Source organism: Diorhabda carinulata, chromosome 4, assembly GCF_026250575.1.
Source record: "Diorhabda carinulata isolate Delta chromosome 4, icDioCari1.1, whole genome shotgun sequence".
In the NCBI taxonomy this organism is placed as follows: domain Eukaryota; kingdom Metazoa; phylum Arthropoda; class Insecta; order Coleoptera; family Chrysomelidae; genus Diorhabda; species Diorhabda carinulata.
In genome coordinates this window covers 10,420,001-10,440,058 of record NC_079463.1, presented here as the reverse complement: position 1 = coordinate 10,440,058, position 20,058 = coordinate 10,420,001, and the positions used below count along the sequence as shown (strand labels likewise).

Genomic DNA, 20,058 nt, shown 5'->3' with positions numbered 1-20,058 from the left:
AATTTTTTTAAAATTCATATTATCAAAATGAGTGGTTTTAAATCATACAATGAATTGGAAGTTCGCATTCGGTTACGATTTCGAATATTGGAAGTTATTAAGGGAATCATCAATAATTCATTGATATATGTATAAATTTTAATCAACCCTTAAGTGTACAAAAGTATTAAATATTTTTTTTTCTAATATTCCAAATATCTAAATAAGTATTTATACTGGTAAAAGAATCTTTTAATAAGTTTTAAATCAAATATTAAAAAATAATAATAGAAATTATCAAAATCTCAATAGATTAACTTTGGTTTTCAATTTAAAAAATAAATATATAAATGTAAAAGGTAACTTATATTGACATGAGTTGATTTGAATATTCATTTTATTTAGTCTTTATCAATATCATCCTTGTTACTTTTCCTACTATGGCAAGATTCTGAATCACAATCCCTCGATGAATATCTAGAAAAAAATTAGCCACACTGTATACCTAAACAAAATTTAGTGTGCAGAATCACAAATACACAAAACAAAACTTTGAAAAAATGCTATTTCCTTACTGGAAAACCTCATTTTTCAACAAATCTTCTAACTTAATCTCAATTTAAAATATTTAATCACCGATCTTCCTCTATAGGACTTCTAATAGACCCTCATCTCACTACCAATGGTCGATGTCCTTTGAAATACCATCAAACACTTTGGCTACCACTTTTTATCATCACTAAGTAAACTATAATGTTTATCCATGTGTTTAAACCTTTCTGGGCACTAACAGATGTCATTTGTATGCAGTTTCTTCTTTCTACAAGCACCAGCTCCATTCTAGATCATCCGTGATATCTATTATGGAGCTTGCATCCTAGATAACCATGTCTGGTTAAAAGACATTAAGAAACGTATCGAAACAGTATCCCACATTATAATATTTAATCACAGATCTTTCCCTACATTCCCATAGTTCACAGTTGGGTAGTGAATGGTCTATAGGACTTTTGATAGGCCTTCATAACACTCTCTACCAATGGTCGATGTCTTTTGAAATACCAATCAAAAACTTTGGCTACAACTTTTTATCATCACTAGGTAAACTATAAGGCTTGTTGATGTGTTTAAACTGATCTGTGCACTAGAAGATAACTTTTTTCTGCAGTTTCTTCCTTCTCCAAACACCAGCACCATTCCACCTGCTTACAGTATAGTCTAATATGACCAGATTTCTTGCCTGTTAATGAAATGATTGGTTTGAGAGGCAGAAGGACCATCAAAGGATCAGTTTGTCTCATAATTGGTGTTTCTATCCATCTCTGCAGTTTCTTTTATGAGCAGACTACTGAAAGATCTAATAGCTACACTTTTGGGTACACCACAAATTGATTGGTGGATTTACTGATCCTAATCTGGCAAACGAATTATCCAGTGGCCGAATCTTGCAGCCAACACTCACCAGTTCATGTAATATATCACTTGACATCAAAACAATTTTTAATAATTGCACAATATCCATAGCAACATGTTTCACTAGTTTCACACATATATATCTGATATGTTTAAAATTAGAACCAAATTCCAATACTTTTATGAAGTAACTTTTCAAAAAACCTACTGATATTCACATGAAAACAAAATATTCACTGAACTTACATTATTTCTAAACTAGATTCACTAGTTTTCATCCCGTGTTCCGGTTCAGAAGAACCAGATCCTAATTCCTCTTCTTCTTCCTCTTCTTTATGATCGTCTTGGCCATCAGGCGGGACACTTGACATTTGCCATGCTGGAATTGAAGGTGGAATTACAGGAGTGTTTGCTACTGATGGAAATTGTTTTCTAAAAATCAAAAAGGAATTTTGGAAATGACTAGATGAAAGTATACAAATTATAGAAAAAAAAATAACTAGAGAACTTGGATATACCAAACATAAGTTTAATTCCTTTTGAGCAAACATTTTCTCTTGTTTCTGCAGGTATAGACATATTTTTCATTTAACAATAATTCGTTACACCAAATTAATATTTGATTCAATATTTAATAGATTTTTTTTTATTCCTCCGATCTAAATGGAGCTAAGACAAAAATTTGTTTTTCCATTGTACAAACCACCTAATTCCAGCTCATACTTGATATAGGAGTGCTGAAGAAAACTTAAAAAAATATTAGTGGAATTTCTCAAATAAATAAAATAAATCTTGACCTAAAAGAATCAAAACAAAAAGACCAATATTCTTGACAGATGAGGAGTATGAACACCTCAAATTGTCATTTTGAGTAAGAAATGATCTTATAAGAAGAAAAAAGCTTGATAATAGAGACAAGAATGGTAGATTGTCTATAATCTAGTCCTACATAAATCAAATTAAACAAAAAGACCAATATCCTTGACAGATAAGAAGTATCAACACCTCTAATTGTCATTTTGAGTAAGAAATGATCTTATAAGAAAAAAAAAGCTTGATAAAAGAGACAAGAATGGTAGATTCTCTATAATCTAGTCCTACATAAATCAAATTAACCAAAAAGACCAATATACTCAATAGATAAGGTGTACCAACACCTTTTATTGTTCTGTAATGTAAGAAATGTTCCTATAAAAAAAGCAAACTTAATAAATTAGGCAAGAGTAATAGAGTCCATTTAATCACGTCCTACAGGAATCAAATAAAACAAATAGACCAATATCCTCAATAGATAAGGAGTACCAACACCTTTTGTCCTGTAATGTAAAAAATGTTCCTATAAGTAAAGGAAACTTGATAAAAGAGGCAAGAATAGTGATGCCTCTTTAACATAGTCCCAAGGGAATCAAAGAAAATGAAGAGACCAATATCTTTGCAAGATAAAGAATACTAACACCTTTTATTGTCCTGTGGGGTAGGAATTGTTTCTATAAAAGTTTTAGAAGAAAGAAAAAACTGGGATTGTACCTAGATTATTCTGGTGAATTCTTTCAAAAATTGAATCTCTGCAGCAAATAACATAAAAAAAGATTAATAACACGAAATATCTTTACCTCCCTAAAAGAAGCCCTTTTACACTAGCTATTTCTAATTTCAATTCCGACAATTGCCTGGTCATCTGATTATCACTATTATCACTAACTTTATCCAATTCAACTTTAACACCATGTAAATCTTCCTTGATATCACTAACAGAGGATTTGATATTGTTATCTAATTCCTCAATAGATTCTTCAATAGATTTTTTCTTTTTACCAAATAGGAACGGAGCAATAAATCGCTGAAATAGAAAAAAATTTATCAAAAATACAACAAAACACAAACCAATATTAGAAACATTTACATACCTCATAAAACTTATGTATTACATATGCAACAATGCTAAAAACTGCAATATTATGCAGAACTTCTCTTATTCTATCAAAGACAGTTAGCTGAAGAGGCTTGCTGTATAAAGGGTAATTATTAAGCATATTAGGTTGCGGTAGAGGAGGCGGAAGACGATTTTGTTGATCATGTAAAATATAAGCTCCCGATTTTTCACATGCTAATTGAATTTCTTTGTCAGTTAAACCTTTTCTTTGTAGAAATTTTTGTTTTTGAGCAAGTGGAGTATTTACAACGTTAGGATTTTCTAGAAACTTGATAGCTGTTTGAACCTTGAATTATAATTATTTTATTTTATTAGAAAAACTTAGTGAATTTTTGTTTACCATTTCCTCCCTAACCGAATTATTTTCATTTGGTACGTTCACAGGGGAAGCCATTGTCTTTGAGAATATTTACGTTAACTTCGAGGTTCTCAATGCCAACCTTTTTCACTTCGATAAGAATTACCATGAATTGATAAGTTTTTATTAGAGATCAAAGTTGACAGTTTACTGGGAATATAAATTGACACTAAATCGAATGTCAACTGTCATCTTCATTTGAAATAATTTCTTCAACTTCTACTATTTAAGTATAAGGATAAAATATCAATATTATTGATAAAAACATATCAATATAAAGTATTATTATAGTATAAAAAAAATGACTCTAAGTTGTTTTTAAAATAAAATATTTCAATTGTTTTCAAGGTTTTACATATTTTCTTTCACCAATATCATTCTTCCATATTTGTTTATATCTTTTGTCTATAATGGCTTACTGAGAGAATTGGCTGTATCATTATTTGTATTCAGGCGATCGTCAATTAAAAGGTAGAAGAATCAGACCTATTGTTAGTTTATTTTTAATATTTGGAGTTGGTCTTTTAAGATTTGGTAAAAATAAATCCTGTCATGTTTTTAATTAGACGTTAAGTAACTGCAAGGTAGTAAATATGGAGAACAGTATAAAGGAATGCAGTAACGAACAAAACCCAACTAATATTGACGTCACCGATTTAGATGAAGAAACTGTGAAAAAACTGAGAGGAGATGCCATAGGAGACACTTTATATAGTCAATCATTTGTATTGAAAACTCTTTTAAAATTTTCCGATTTGCAATGGAACGATCAAGTCGAAGAGGATTTATGTTTTCTTTGGGACATGACTGTTGAAAAAGATGTATGTGAATTTTTATTAAATATGTCTTTTCCTTCTGTAGCGTGTAGTGCAATGTTACAATACGACGATAACAATAGATTTTTAGAAATTGTTTTAGGTATCTTAGCTAATATTTTCTGCTCAGGCTGCGTCAACGTTATGTCTAAAAATGAACTTGATATTATTTTATGTTTAATTAACTCTGATGATCCCCTTATTCTGATCCAATTAATGCGTTTTATCTCCACATCTGCTATTACTTCAAAAGTTTTATTTGAGTTAGTTGATAATCGTTTTCTACAGCAAATTTCTTTTATTCTTAAATCATCAATAAATAAGGAACTTTTATTAAAAACCTTAGAAACGTTAGCAAAATTAACTACAGGTCATAAAATAAATGATCAATTAATAAATTATAAAATTTATGAATCAATTATTATTGGTTTTAAAACTATTATGAATGATTATGATTTTGGATCGGAAACTCAAGAAAAATCGCTAAGTATAAAGTATATGTTAGAAAATGTGACAAATATTTGTTCTTTTATTAATAAATATAATAAACGAGAGTTATTGATTAATATTCAAAGTGAATCCAACGCTTTTATTGACGAAGTAACGAAAATTTTCAATTTTTATAGCCACAAAGAAAATCTCTTACCTGTAAGTGATTATTTTATCTTCTATATGTCTGCAATTACCTACATTTTCACTAATATTGAATTAAAATATTGTCCTGAATTATTTTTAGCTGTTACTAAAATTTTGGAGCATATTATCGACATTAGAGACGAAGTTGAAGAACTTTTTAATTCAACTTTAGAATTAGAATATTATTTAATTTCTATTTCTAATCAAAAAAATATTGAGAAGGATTTGAAAGTTTTACCTAAACCAAAATTGAAAAAAGTTTTAAATGTGATTAATGAAAATTATTCTAGATTTCATTTTGGAAATTGTATTAACATTTCTTCATTATAAAACCAAAAAATTAAATAAACTGTATACCAATAAGTCTTTTATTTCAAAAATCAACGAATATTCGCGAAAAAAACCTTAACCACGGGTAACTTCTCATTTCAGCGAACTTAATGTTACTAATTTTAAAGTTTTCCCAACATCAAAACCTTTTCTTCTTTCTTTTAATTTCAAATTTAGTAATAAGATAGTTTATAGTGGTTTAAAAATTACTATAACACAGGCCAATGAGAATAATTCTAACCTAACTTTAAAAACTCTCAATAATTTGAAATGTTTACTATTTTAAAAAAGAGCGGTACGAAAACTATAAAAAACTTTTATTTTCGTAATTTTTCCGTTGAAAAAAAATATGATGTTATCGTTATTGGAGGCGGGCACGCTGGAACCGAAGCTTCTTCTGCCGCAGCGAGAATGGGGGCCCACACCTTACTTATTACTCATAAAAAAGAAACAATAGGTGAGAGTTGAAAATATATAAACAAAAAGACAATTTTTTCGTATTCTAGGTGAAATGTCTTGTAATCCTTCTTTCGGAGGTATCGGAAAAGGGCATTTGATGCGAGAAATAGATGCATTAGATGGAGTGTGTAGCAGAATTTGTGATATATCCGGTGTACATTACAAAGTAAGTGGACATTAATCTCTTAAACTATGATCAATTGTCAATATTAAGTAGGTGCTTAATAAGCGAAAAGGACCTGCAGTTTGGGGTTATCGCGCTCAAATCGATAGGAATTTATATAAACAAAACGTTCAAAAAGAATTATTCATCAATACTCCAAACTTAGATATCATGGAAGCTCCCGTTGAAGATTTATTGATAGAAAATCGAATTTTCAGTGAACAATGTTGTGTTAACTGCAAAGGAGTCGTTCTTAGTAAGTATTACAATAAAACTATTTGACAAATAGAAAATTTCTGTTGTTTCTTTACTAGGAAACGGCACGAAAGTGTATGCTAACAGTGTTGTAATAACCACTGGTACTTTCTTAAATGGCCAGATAAACATGGGGCTAAAAGTATATCCTGCAGGAAGAATAGGTGACGAACCGTCTATAGGTGTGATAATAATACTTCTATTCAATAAATTTCTAAGAAATTCAGTATTTTTAGGTTTAGCGAACACTTTGGGTGTTTTGAAGTTACGAATGGGTAGATTGAAAACAGGAACACCGCCCAGACTCAAAGCAGATACGATAAATTATAAAATTTGTGAGGTGCAGCTTGGAGACGATCCACCACTTCCTTTTTCATTTATGAATGATGAAGTATGGATAAAAGTATGTAGATTTGTAGTAAAATCTTATTTCTACCAATTTTTTTCTATTTTAATCAATAATTTTTGATATTTACGTCAAACAAGGGAATAATACTGATGTAGGAGTATTGGTACATAACCTGGTATTTTCTTTTACCATCTAATAGATTGATATTTCAGTCAGAAGATCAATTAAAATGTTACCTGACAAAAACTACTCTAGGTGTGGAAAAAGTTGTTAAAGAAAATCTTCACGTGAATAGGCATGTTATGGAAGAAACAAGGGGCCCGAGATATTGTCCTAGTATCGAGTCTAAAGTTTTGAAGTTCTCGGGCAGGGAACATCAGGTATGGTTAGAACCAGAAGGTCTTAACAGTGACGTTATTTATCCCAATGGTTTATCCTGTACCTTACCAGAAGAGTTCCAATGGGACCTTATAAGGAATATCAGAGGTATTTCATTAAATTATTACTAGTAGTAGTAGGATATTATTTTTCTGAAAAATATGCTTTTCTTATACATATTTAAAAAAAAATGATTTATTGTTATATAAAGGGTAATATAATAAAAATGGATAGAGAAAAAAATAATTACATCACATTCATATATTTTTCAACTTTTAGTTTTTATAGTCATTTGGGGAGAAATAGAGAGTTAGAATATCAATTCAAAATAGATTATTGTCATTTGGGAAAAATATATCAATTAAAAATAGATATTTATTTGGGGAGAGTTTGAGGATTACAGTTCCAATTAAAAATGCATTTTAGTAATTTGGGGAGAGATTGGAGGTCACAGTATCAATTAGGAATAGATCTTAGTCATTTAGTGAGATATGAAGGGTCACAATATCAATTAAAAATGGATTAGTCATTTAGGGAGCGATTCAGGGTTACAATATCATCAAAAAATGGAATATAGTCATTTGGGGGTTCGTAGTATGAATTAAGTATGGATTATACTCATTTGGGGAGGGATTGGGAGTTACAATATCAATTAAAATGGATTATTGTTATTTGAGGAGAGATTGGAGGTTACAATATATTAAAAATGAATATAAATCTCATAATTTCATATAATGTACAAGGTAATCTCATTTTTTTTCTAGGTCTTGAAAACGCTGTTATAATACGACCAGGTTATGGTGTGGAATACGATTATGTAGATCCCAGAGAATTAAAACCAACCCTAGAGGTTAAAAAAGTTGGCAGTTTGTTTTTGGCTGGACAAATCAATGGTACAACTGGATACGAAGAGGCCGCTGCTCAGGGGGTTCTAGCAGGAATTAATGCAGCGGCTAAGGTACTGAATTTCTACACAAAGTTATAAGATCCATTATGACAGTTATAAAGAGGAGTCTCTTTATTACAGCCTTTGAATTTTCATATTTCAATCCTCTTAGTACAAACTGAGTGAAATAGGCGTTCAAACTATCAGCATATGATAAAATTTTACAGGATCAGTACAAATAATCCTATCCGTTCATTTCCTATTCTCATATTTGACCAATAAAGATAATTTGGAGTACCTAGTATTCGGTTCATATGTTAAAATATTTCATTTTTTAATAAATATTCATCAAATAAAGAAGCTTTACCTATTATGTGATTTCTAATAAATATCTGGTGTATTTTAGGCTTTAAAGAAGCATCCCTTGGTAATTAGTAGAACAGAGGGTTATATAGGTGTAATGGTTGACGATTTAACTACTCTAGGTACCACGGAACCCTACAGAATGTTTACTAGTAGATCAGAGTTTCGTCTTAGCCTTCGACCGGACAACGCCGACCAAAGATTAACAGCAAAAGGTTACAGTATCGGTTGCGTTTCTAAAGAACGATACGAAAGGATGATTAAAGTACAAAATCAACTCGAAAACGGCATTGCACTATTAAAAAATGTATGCAAAACTGCTATGCAATGGAGACAATTACTAAAATTGACACCTAGTAGAAGTCATTTACAAAAAAGGTGAATTTAAGAAGAATTTTTTTGTATTACAATATATAATATTCTTTTTTTAGTGCTTTTGATATGATTGACATAAATAACGAAAAAATTACTATTAGTATGTTGGCTAAAGTCGCTCCGGAGTTAATTCCTTTAACCCTCGACTCAGCTTTAGAAACCCGTCTTCATATTGAAGCCCTTTACGAAGCCGCTGCCGAAGATCAAGCTGAAGAAGTACTAGAAGTCCAAAAAAATGAATCACTCATAATTCCTGATGATGTCGATTACAATTCCGAAACGCTTAACCTCAGTTTTGAAGAAAGGGAAAAGTTGTCAATTGCTCAACCCCAAACGGTAAGTTTACTAAACAAAAAATAATATTTCTCCCCTTAACATGATAGTTTTTGAAAATTACTGCTGGAACTTGGACAAACCGCAATTGAAAAGCAAAAATGAGCAGAAATATTTTGTTTTTTCGATAATTATGGGTTCTTGAAGATCAAATTATCGATTTAATTTACTACCATCACATTCAGAATGAGGAAAAAGTTCCAGAACAATGACCGGAGAAATTGTTGTCAGTCTCATTTTCCGGATTTATATCTGAAATGACATTTGCATTAAAAGGAACAAGATTTGGATCCCTAGTAGCTGTAAAAGAGAAAGCAGCACCTATCCTGAATGATTTAATAAAAGATTCGTTACTTATTGGTTATATAAAAGTTGTTAGTTGTGTATATTGAAGCATAATTATGAAAAATCTAGAGTATTTTTTTCTTAATTCAAAACTGGTACATAAACATTCTATTAATGATAAAAGTGATCAAAAATTTAATTCAAATTTGTTTATCAATTTTTCAATCGGACCTCGTATCATATCATTTCTATAAAATTCCTAAGGTACTTTGATGAACGTATATATTGAATTCAATATTTTTCTCAGGCGGTATTGAACAATTTTTATTGTAACTATTTAATTTACGAGGGTTATCTAATAAATTCCCAACCTCAAGGTCTTTGACGCTTAGTTTTTATTTGACACTCGTATAAGTAAATGGAAATTTAAAAAATTGAGTATTTGGAAGTGTTAAAGACATAAATCGCTGAAGTAAGGATGAAGGAAAATATTGTCTTGTTTGTTAGGTTTTCAGATGACCCTCGTACATATAATATATTTTTTAAATGCTCTTAGTGAGGACACAACATCAATTTTTAACACCTACAAGCACAAGAAAAAATATATATTAAGTAAAATTGGAGACGATTGGGTCTAAATGTATATTTTGTGGTTCACTTCGTTTCAGATCGCAGCTGCTAGTCGAATCCCTGGAGTGACACCTTCTTCTTTATTTCGCTTGCTTAGATTCGTAAGAAAACAAAAATTGAATAATTTGAACAATTTAAATTTGTGAAAATGTTTTTGAAATAGTTTGAATAAAACAATTTCTTAAAACAAACTGTATGATTTTCTTTGTCACCCAAACGTCTCAGTGCTATACACAATATTGGAAATTTTTTTATTTCTGCACTTACGATACTCGTAAATCCCATAAAAATTCTGTTTGGTCAATGGTATTTTCTCTCTCTCATTTCTACTTATCACTACCAATATTAATTTTTTGTATGAAGTTACTATTTTTACCTTTATTTTCTCGTAAAATAATTTCTTCCATTTTCTTTTTGCTGCATAGAAATTGTATCTCAGTACTACCATTTCCATTTTTCAACAATTTCATTTGGAATTCCGCCATAGTCGATACTATCGTTAAATCTAACAGTACCTTGTATATAATTTTTGAGTCAGTAAAATCGATTGTTAAATTTTTCTATGAATCTTCATCATTTTCGAACGTTGAATGGAACGTAGTTGATGTTATATGGCTATTGACATATGACAGTTCATATAATGCTGTGCAGTTTCATTTTAAATAGCTATAAGTTTGTAAATAGACATTTAAATTTCTACAAATAAACTTTTAAAAAAATGAAAATATTGAATACTTGTTCGTGTGAGCTTAAATTTGGGTTTATTATTTTAAATTAACGTATAAATTCGTCATACATCGATAAATCAACTTTTGTTGCCTAAACAACGAGGGAAAGAAAGCGTACGAAGCTTAGCAACCATTATAACTAATGAAGTTATAATTTTATAATTGCCAGAGTTAAAAATGTCGGCTCCGTCACCATTTTATGAAGACGCGGTAGAAAAAGATTCGTTATTTTCTTCCGAAGAAGCAGAAGGTAGGATGAAACACTTTTATAACATTATATTGTACAGTTTATGTATAGTGTTTTGAACATTTATTCCTATTCTATAACTAATTTCAACTGATTTTTATTATCATTACATGTATATTATAGAAAATTCCTTTTTTGTTCCATTCTGTATATAGAAAGTGGACATTATACATAGCTGACTTTTTAGAGGCTGTAGTCGAAGAAGTTCACATAGAAACTTCACAAGATAGATTAATCGAGTACAGCGATGAAGATTTAGACGCTTTAGTAGGTTTCATAAAAAATATGACGACATTGTATAACCTACATGAAGAAGATTGGACAGAACAAAACAGTATTGTAATAAAAAAATGGTTTCGCGACGTTACTTTACCACTTCTTTGCGTTTATTATAAAAATGATCAACTGATATGTTCACATACTTTACCTGATGGCCCATTTGCAGTAGATATGATGTACTTTCTGCGGGAAGCTTCCCAAGAATTTCAAGTCAACACTTTTCATGATAATATCATTTTCGGAACTGTCGGGGATAATATCGAGGGATCTCTATTGGAATTGATACGAGATATTTATTTTCCTATGTTATTATCAACAGAAAAATGGCCGGACAGTATCCTTTTTAATTTACAAAAATATTTTATTCTACTTGTTTCAATATTTTTGACCCCTTAACAAATTCATAGGCGTGAGAAACGAATTTTGTCAGAATGTACAAATGTTTTTAGCAAGAATTACTGACCTACACTACAAGTTATACGGTTTAACTATCTTGTATGTTCCTCTAGAAGTCACTAAGATCTCTTTAGAGGATGCCAATGTTGATAAAGAACTTATTAAAAGGTAAGAAGTGATAAATACAATTCTATTTAATTTCCTTAGAATCTTTGGAACGATTATATATCTAAAGATAACTTCCAGTCAGACACCTCTGAAAGTCTATTTTGTTTCTGAGATGAAGTTAGAGTGACTTGGTGTTTGGTTACAAGCCCAGGTGAAGATACATCCAGAGACATCTTCAAGCCAATCATCTCCTTGGGGATACTAAGATGAGGCTACCAAACTTGATTTCTGGTTACGAGACCAGGTGAAGATGCATTTGGAATCATCTTCAAGTCAGACACCTCTAGAGGTTTTCTTTCATAATGAGATGAGGTTACCAGACTAGATCTTTCGTTACAAGCCAGGTGAATAAACTACTGAAGATATCTTCTAGCCAGACACCTCTGAAGGTCTTCTTTGGTAGTGAAATGGGCTAGATTTTTGGTTACAAACCAGGCTAAGATACATCTAAAGACGTCTTCAAGCTAGACACTTCTGAAGGTCTTCTTTGAAGGTGACTTCCGTCAACCATTTCGCCGATATCGATATATCTAATGCAGTTGCGCCACTCCGATGAGACGCAATAACGTCGAAACTGGCCAAAAGTTACCCTTATCTTATTGATGTAAGAGGATATATTATTCAATGTATTACGCAGGAAAGTTTTCCCCTTACATAAACAATTTTTCTCTGGAATTTCTAGACTAGAAGGAATCGTCGTGTATTGGACTAAACAGATCAGAGTAGGTCTACAAGATCAAGATCAGAACACCCCAGAGGATTTGTTATGCCCCAAAGATGAATTTGAATTTTGGAAATATCGATGTGAGGAATTTTTTTTCCTATTTATTTCGGCGCAAAATATTAATTTCTGCCATTTTAGATGAGAATCTTCTCGGATTGAATCACCAACTTAACAACGAAGGTATACAGCATATTTGCAACATATTGCAGTCGGTGCAATCGACGTATGTTAAACAATTTAGATCGTTCGGTGAAGAGATCGTTAAATGTATCGAAGAATCGAAATCAAACATTGAATATCTCAATATTATTGTCGCCCCATGCGAATCGTTGTCGAGAATTAGGGATCCTAAAGATTTTTCGGAAAAATTGCCTAAAATTATCCAGCTAATCAGATTTATATGGTAAATTCAATTATTCACTTCTTTCAGTTTGTTTAGTTGTCACATCATCTAAGTTTTGTATTGATACTGATACTGATAGGTGTAAACTTCAAGTTGTAGAACATAACCTCAACATTTTATTATTTCAATATCGTTAGTAGTTGACGTGTGAATTTTATATTAAAAATGACATCGGCAACACAGATTCTGACTATCATTGAAGTGTGCAAACTTCCGTTTGTGAAAATAACCTCATTTACGATACTTGGTCATTCGATTGCATTTAGTATTGTTGACAGTTTAAGTATGAACCTGTTATTAAAAATAATATCTGACTTAACACTGATAGGTGGCAACACTGTTTCTGTAGGTCTCTGATAGCTGTAAACTTCACGTTGTTGAACATAACCTCAACCATTTTTTATTTCAGTATTAATATTGTTGAAAGTTGACGTATGAACTTGATATTAAAAACTACATCTTCAACAATGTTTTTAATTATTATAGACAGGTATGAGCTAATTACAAAGCTAGCGCCTTCTATTAGCGACGATAAATTGATAATTTTTATACTAAACAACTAAAAAGTCAATTGTTGAATAAAAATAGTAAAAATCTTATTCTGATCGAGTTTAGACATTTCTAATGAACCACCCTGTATAAACTCGTCTGATTTCGTAAAAATTTTGTTTTTCCTCTAGCTACAGTTGAGAAATTAGACATATACATACAGGGTTTGTCGGTTATTTTCGTTAATTTGTTTTTTTTTTAGGTTAAACAGCCTCTACTTCAATACCAAGGAAAAGATAACGCAGCTTTTTAGAGCTTTGAGTAATCAATTAATATTACAATGTAAATCGTTCATCGATTTGGATATTGTATTCAAATGTAAAGAGACCAGGAATGCCATCGAAATGTTTCAAACGTGTGTGGACGCCTTAACTAATTACATCAAAACATACGTTTTGGTGAGTATGATCACAATACATTTTTTGAGAAATTTTTGATTAAAACCAAGTAAATTAATGATAAACTTTGTTGTATGTATATAATGGTTCATAAAAATCAAATAAAGTCTTTTATTAATGAATTTATATCATTTACAAAAATATTCTCAAGATGGAAGATTTTTCACGTTATATGGGTTTAGAATTCATAATTCGCAAAAACTGAAATATTGAAAAAAAAAAATTTGGCAATATTGAAAAAAAAATTTAGAAAATAATAAACTTACTTTTGAGTTAACCCTGTATACAGATGTTCGTCTATTACAATTAGTTTAAGAACTAGACGATCATTTGTCAACTTATTACCCAAAAATGTTAATTTATTCATATACGGAGTGTTTATTTTGATTTCGATTTTAAAAAAATTTCGGTTTTGATATAAAAATGGTCCCAACTTTTTAAATATCCTATATATTATAAAGAAATTTTAATGAGGAAATATACATAGTGTTACATTTGAAAAATTCTATGTTTGCTTTATCACTCATCTATTAACAAATATATTGCAGTTTTCATGTCGTTAACTATTTTTTTTAATAATTGACTCACCCCGTATTCACAGGGTACCGAATTTCTAAATTTCTGGTATATATTTTGGGACTTCTTCAGGATATTAATATAGGAAATGATTTTTCCTAAAAGACAGATTCAACCATTCTTGACACCATGCATTGGTGAATAGTGAAAGTTTTTTCGGTATTCCGGTTTTCTGATCACTAATTAGTTTAATTTTATTTCAGATAGCAAAAAGTCACACCATATACGGTGATAAACCATGGGATTTGGATAAAGCTCCGATTTTCAACCATATCGATTCATTTATTCAAAGGTGCAAAGATATGATGGAAGTTTGCGAAACGATGATATGTTTTGGAAGATATGATGAAACCGAAAAGATACCAAAGCCTATGTTCGGTGGGGCCAAAGGGGTTGATTTTGATAACTGGGCCGAAAGAATAGAGGGAATGTACAATGAGGCTTTGATAGATATAGATAAAGTGAGAAATTTTGACAGTATTTTGTTATTTTTATTTGTTTTTTTTGTATCCTACGGTATTATGTAAATTTTGAAAATTTCAACATGCTGCAGCATTATGTACTGTCTTTTCAAAAGAAGTTGTGTACTATGGAATTGGATTATGCTGTTACAATTTAGATAGTAAATTGGATTTTTACGAAGTTATGATGCTAAATTGAAAAGAAAATAACAATTTTTCAATCAGGATCCACATATTATTCAAAAAAATTAGAAAATATGACTCTAGTTGCAGGATTGTCATGTCTTCAAAAAAAGCTGTATACTGTCTTCTATTAGATTATTTTATTTAATAAATGGGAATAAAATAACAATTTGTTCCTCGAATCTCAATCAGAGTCCACATTGATTGATAGAAACACATACTCACTGTTCCCAAACAAAAACTGCTTATGCTGGAACTTTTCTTCGTAGAGCAAAATTCAACTGTATTGAAATATTTCTTCAAATACTGCAAAATATCAGTAAACGATGGAGGACTACTACTACGCCATACATGATTTCAATAGAATGCAGATTTTCATTGTTTAAAGAAATTGTTCATTTGAACTACTCTTTTCTTTTTCGTTGGAGAAAAATAGTTTCAATAACAAAACTTGCAGATTAATATGAATCAAGAATTTATTTAAGAGAAAATAACAAGTTTTCAATCAGGATTCACAAATTGATACAAAAATTTGAAAATGACACGCAAGTTGCAGGATTATGTCCTGTCTTTTCAAAAGAATGTGTGAACCATGGAATTGTATCATTACACAGTTTTCTTTTAGACTATTTCGATTATAAATTGGAATTGTACAAATTTATGATGCTAAAACGGAAAAATAGAAAAAGTTTTCAATCAAGTTTTCAAAATTTTGAAAAAAACTCTAGTGGAATACAATTAACAAGAATTGAAAGCCGCAATGCCAAATACAGTTGATATTGTACCTATGATCTACATTTTTTGCTTCCTTCATGTTGGATAATCGAAAATTCCCTGGATACTTGATTGAAACTTGAGCTATTAAATAGTTTGTCTGTCTGTTTAAAAGAAGCTGTGCACTATTGAATTACAAAGTAATGATGCAAAATAACAAGTCTTATATCAAGATTCGTATATTATTAGAGAAAATTTGAAAATAACACTCAAGTTGCAGCATTATGCTATGTCTTTTCAAAAGAAGCAGTGTACTATGGAATTAAATAACTACACAGTCTTCTTTTACATTATTTCGATTCTACATTGGAATTTTGCGAAGTTGTGATACAAAAATGGGAATAAAATAACAATTTGTTCATTGAATCTCAATCAGAATCCACATTGGCCGATAGAAACTCATACTCACAGGTCCCAAACAAAAAATGCTTTTGCTGGAGCCTAGCTTCTCCAGATTTGACCTCCATTGATTATTTTCTTCAGGGAAACCTGAAAAATGAAATTTCAATGACACATCCTGCAGATTTATATGAATCGAGAATGAATTTAAAAGAAAGTAACAAGTTATCAATCAGGATTCATATATTATTACAAAAATTTTAAAATTACACTCAAGTTGCAGGATTTTGTCCTGTCTTTTCAAAAGAAGCCGTGTGCTTTAGAATTGGATCACAATAGGACTTCTTTTAGACTTGAGTAGTCATATTGTTCTAACATATAAAGGTCCTGTAGGAAATATTTATAATAATCGCATATTTTAGGTACAGTTTAGAATATTGGAAGTTAACGCTTCCGAATGGTACGACGACATTTTAAAATTTCGAACAAGAATGAAAGATATAGAAGTGGTAATAGAAAACCTAACAAATGCAGTTTTTGATAATATAGCTAATATAGAAGACGGCATTGAATCTCTATGGGCACTACATAATTACACCAAAAGGAAAACGCTCACATCGTTATTTGAAGGAAAAACTTTACTGGTAAGATTATACGTTATTTCATGTATAAATTTGAGGTTTTTAATGCAGAATGGTTGGAAAAAATTATTCATTTATTCAATTTGTTATTATTTATGGTGAAAATAATGCATTTATGTAACGAATTTTTAGTTTAAATTATCAGACAATACATTTTTACTAAATGAATGGATACATACTTGCTTTTAAAATACGTTTTTTCCAAATTTTTTGCAGGATTTATCAAAAATAAAATTTCCAAAGGATTAGTAAACTTAACCTGACTCATACCGGTTCATAACTTAGTGCTGAATTTTTAATTATAGTTTTGTGTTCGCGGACCACATTGATTCCATTAACAACAAATCAATCACATTGATTATTGATCCGGAATCGATTCGAAAATGATATGCGAACAAACTCTAACTGTGACTAGAAGCCCGCGACCTTATTGAATTTTTAGAAATTCAAAGAGAATGTTAGTTTTGTTTTAAAAATTTTCGAAAATTAAAACAATTATAGAATTGATAAAATAAATAGTGGTGGCAAATATTAACGTGAAAAATAACAATTTCAGGCTAAATATAATTCGGTACGTAGAGAATAACAATATATGAGGAGAAAATTGTTTCTGCTCATTTTTAAAAGATAGAAGGCAAATTAATTACAAAAATAAATATCATTTATCGCTGGTCCTAGGGGAAAAAGTTTTTATATGTATTTTAAACTGATTTTTCTTCAGTTAACAGCTGCATTACATAAAAATTTGACATTATACGTACTTAATACTTTTCGAGACATTTTTTTAACTAGACGTTTATATTTGTTTTTCTTGATAATTCACTTCGATGTTTGTATACACATAAAACAAAAAAAGCAATGTACGTACAAAAAAATATCATGATTCAACAAATTGAGACTCAAATCTTATCCATCTTCATCACCAATCTTTTTGTACACCCCCAAAGTTTATAATGGGGTAGTGAGCAGTCTATAGAGCATCTGATATCACATATCATCACACTACCAATGGCTCATCAGATACTGTGGTTACAACCTTTTAATATTCGATATATTTAAGATGACAGTGTTAAGTTAAAAAACCAGTCACCAGTCGATTTTCATGCTTGTTTGGATGGAGCTATTTGTTGGAAAGACAGTTACAAGGTATGTGTCTTAGATTGCCTCATACAAATGGTTTCCCTCCATCTCAGCAGAGTTTGTTTTGGTGATTTTGGTAATTTATTGTATCTTTTCTTCCTCTACCGTGACTGGTAAACATTTGATTCATAAAGTCAAACATACTTCGTTAGTAATACTCCAATTGGAATATCAGGATAAAATGTCTTGGGTTTTATTTCTCTTCTAATAGAAAATCAAATTAAAAATTTGTATACATAAAATTTTCTAACAAAACCATTTAGTATGACGAAAGTGTCTAGTATATAATTCATTATAAGCGTTTTCTTAATGGGATTGTGGCAAAATCAAATACCATAGTGTAGCAGTCTCAGACGGAAAACACAAAAGTACTCGAAAGCTAGGAAATATATTATAGTTAGTACACTTTGCCACAATCCCACTACAAAAACGCTCATAATCTAGCTGTCAAAGACAGACGTTAATACTAATAGAATGGGGGTAGTTGATATATAGAGGTTAATGAAAAAATTAATTGTGGAAATTTCAATTTCCATTTTTTGAACTATAGTAACTTATACGTATACCAATTAGGAATAATGTTTTTTAAATTCAGATTTATAGTATGTTTAAAGAAGAAATATTGGATGTGAAACAAGATGCTCAAGCTGAATTGGAAATGCGACCTGTGTTGATGCCCTACTTTGCCGGTAGAGCTCACATGATCAAAATGAAGAAACATCGATTACAAATGTTGAAATCGGTAAGTTATTTCTTTGTAAACTTCACCATACAGTATTTTCTTTACAATTGAGAAAATTTTATTGAAAAAAAAAAATTAATCAAACAAAACTTGAAATTTGGGGTTAAAATGTATAAATAGATGGTTGTATTACGGGGGTAAGTGGAGACGCTAGTTTTAACAGAGGATACAGAAACTTGGAATAATCTAGAAGGACAAAAATGCTCCTGGAAATAAAAACTGAAGATCTATTAAATTATAAAAGGAGTGTTACGGCAGAGACTGCAGAGTTCCAGAGAGTTATATTTGGAAGCGTATTAAATTAAATAGATGACGATATTTAGGCAGTCAGAATCATTCCTCAATACCTATAGTCATGGCACGTAAAGGAGAGACAGTAGTTCTTTGGGGTCACAGTGTATATGACACCATAAATCATACATAAATGAGTTATAGTGCTATTATAGATGTTTTTGTTTGTTATAAAGATAATTGCGTTACTGTTGCAAAAAAAATAATTCAGGACTGGAATTTAACCTTAGACCATACACGGATTTCTACTTTGGCCATAAAAGTGACAAAATATCTAAAAGGAATAAAGTTGAAACTATTATATATTCCATAGGTTGCTTCTAAAGAGTCAAAGTAATCTTATTAGCACTTTTGATACTTTTATAGTTCAAAAATGTTTTTTAACAAATTTTGAATAATCGAAATGAAAACATAATGGAATTGGAATAGATTTTTTAATCGAAAAATCCCTAGATGTTGACGTTAGTCTTAATAGATATTTTGCTACTTTTGCTGGTGGAATAAAAGAAGTAGCAATCGGATTTGATTAAAAAAAATGTCTTACAACTTTTTATAGCAACATTGAACATAGCCTCACTTATACCTGTTACTTTGACCAAAAAAGTAGTAAAATATCTAAAAGGACTAACGTTAAAACGATTATTTATTACCTTGTCTGCTTTTAAAGACCTCAAAATAATCTAAAAAGCCTTTTTGATGCTTTTATGGTTTTAATAGGAATTTGACATAATCGAAATGCAAAAACAATGAAATTGAAATCGATTTATGAATTAGAACGATCTTTTGATCTGAAATATGAAAAACTTAGCAGTTCATGTAACTGTATGGTCTAAGGATGGAATAAAATAATAAAATTCTTTTTAAATCACTCTATATATAATTAACAAAAATAAACTGCTATATGAAGATATTTGATTTTTTTTTCATCCCATACCTCAAAAAATATTGATAAAAAATTCCGTCGTTCGATTTAGAGCTTTTGGAAAGGGGAAAACTGAATTAAGAAAGAAGAAATTATTAAAAATAATGAATATACATTGACTAACATAATATGAGTTAAAAAAATAACTATCCCGAGT

At 30.2% G+C, this 20,058-nt stretch overlaps 4 protein-coding genes and 1 long non-coding RNA gene across 9 annotated transcripts in view; 3 read left to right on the top strand and 2 right to left on the bottom strand.

Moving 5' to 3' along the window:
- Positions 1–124: 124 nt before the first annotated feature.
- Positions 125–3,854, bottom strand: LOC130893116 (peroxisomal membrane protein PEX14). Of its 2 annotated transcripts, XM_057798922.1 has the most exons (5): positions 3,666–3,854; positions 3,300–3,611; positions 3,006–3,232; positions 1,639–1,824; positions 125–456 (listed from the first exon to the last, which is right to left on the bottom strand). In XM_057798922.1, exons 1-5 carry the CDS (start codon positions 3,717–3,719, stop codon positions 381–383), a joined length of 855 nt encoding a protein of 284 aa, XP_057654905.1. In that variant the 5' UTR covers positions 3,720–3,854; the 3' UTR covers positions 125–380. The 2 variants fall into 2 exon arrangements, with proteins under 2 accessions (XP_057654905.1, XP_057654906.1); XM_057798923.1 differs by having other exon boundaries at positions 125–1,824.
- Positions 3,855–4,060: 206 nt separating this feature from the next.
- LOC130893114 (protein saal1) lies at positions 4,061–5,493 on the top strand. 2 transcript variants are annotated; one of them, XM_057798915.1, is made up of 2 exons: positions 4,061–4,154; positions 4,213–5,464. In XM_057798915.1, exon 2 carries the CDS (start codon positions 4,277–4,279, stop codon positions 5,462–5,464), a length of 1,188 nt encoding a protein of 395 aa, XP_057654898.1. In that variant the 5' UTR covers positions 4,061–4,154; positions 4,213–4,276. The 2 variants fall into 2 exon arrangements, with proteins under 2 accessions (XP_057654898.1, XP_057654900.1); XM_057798917.1 differs by lacking the exon at positions 4,061–4,154 and having other exon boundaries at positions 4,164–4,504; positions 5,235–5,493.
- Positions 5,494–5,627: 134 nt separating this feature from the next.
- On the top strand, positions 5,628–10,131 carry LOC130893113 (protein MTO1 homolog, mitochondrial). The gene is made up of 10 exons (XM_057798914.1): positions 5,628–5,921; positions 5,971–6,089; positions 6,141–6,342; positions 6,401–6,523; positions 6,578–6,744; positions 6,903–7,176; positions 7,833–8,026; positions 8,361–8,695; positions 8,749–9,028; positions 9,979–10,131. The coding sequence occupies exons 1-10, from the start codon at positions 5,735–5,737 to the stop codon at positions 10,084–10,086; spliced, it is 1,989 nt and encodes a 662-aa protein (XP_057654897.1). The 5' UTR covers positions 5,628–5,734; the 3' UTR covers positions 10,087–10,131.
- Positions 10,132–10,546: 415 nt separating this feature from the next.
- LOC130893109 (dynein axonemal heavy chain 2) overlaps positions 10,547–20,058 on the top strand; it is a 43,254-nt gene continuing 33,742 nt past the window's right edge. The window contains exons 1-9 of one of the 3 annotated variants that reach the window (XM_057798910.1): positions 10,547–10,918; positions 11,103–11,528; positions 11,602–11,758; positions 12,441–12,562; positions 12,621–12,885; positions 13,637–13,832; positions 14,612–14,869; positions 16,588–16,809; positions 18,542–18,688. In XM_057798910.1, the coding sequence (XP_057654893.1) occupies positions 10,846–10,918; positions 11,103–11,528; positions 11,602–11,758; positions 12,441–12,562; positions 12,621–12,885; positions 13,637–13,832; positions 14,612–14,869; positions 16,588–16,809; positions 18,542–18,688 (1,866 nt within the window). In that variant the 5' untranslated portion in view covers positions 10,547–10,845. The remainder of the gene's footprint in view (positions 10,919–11,102; positions 11,529–11,601; positions 11,759–12,440; positions 12,563–12,620; positions 12,886–13,636; positions 13,833–14,611; positions 14,870–16,587; positions 16,810–18,541; positions 18,689–20,058) is intronic. The other 2 variants (XM_057798912.1, XM_057798911.1) reach the window with 2 other exon arrangements.
- LOC130893112 (uncharacterized) overlaps positions 15,511–20,058 on the bottom strand; it is a 7,179-nt gene continuing 2,631 nt past the window's right edge. Inside the window, exon 2 of the long non-coding RNA XR_009059148.1 lies at positions 15,511–16,315. This is a non-coding gene — a long non-coding RNA (uncharacterized LOC130893112). The remainder of the gene's footprint in view (positions 16,316–20,058) is intronic.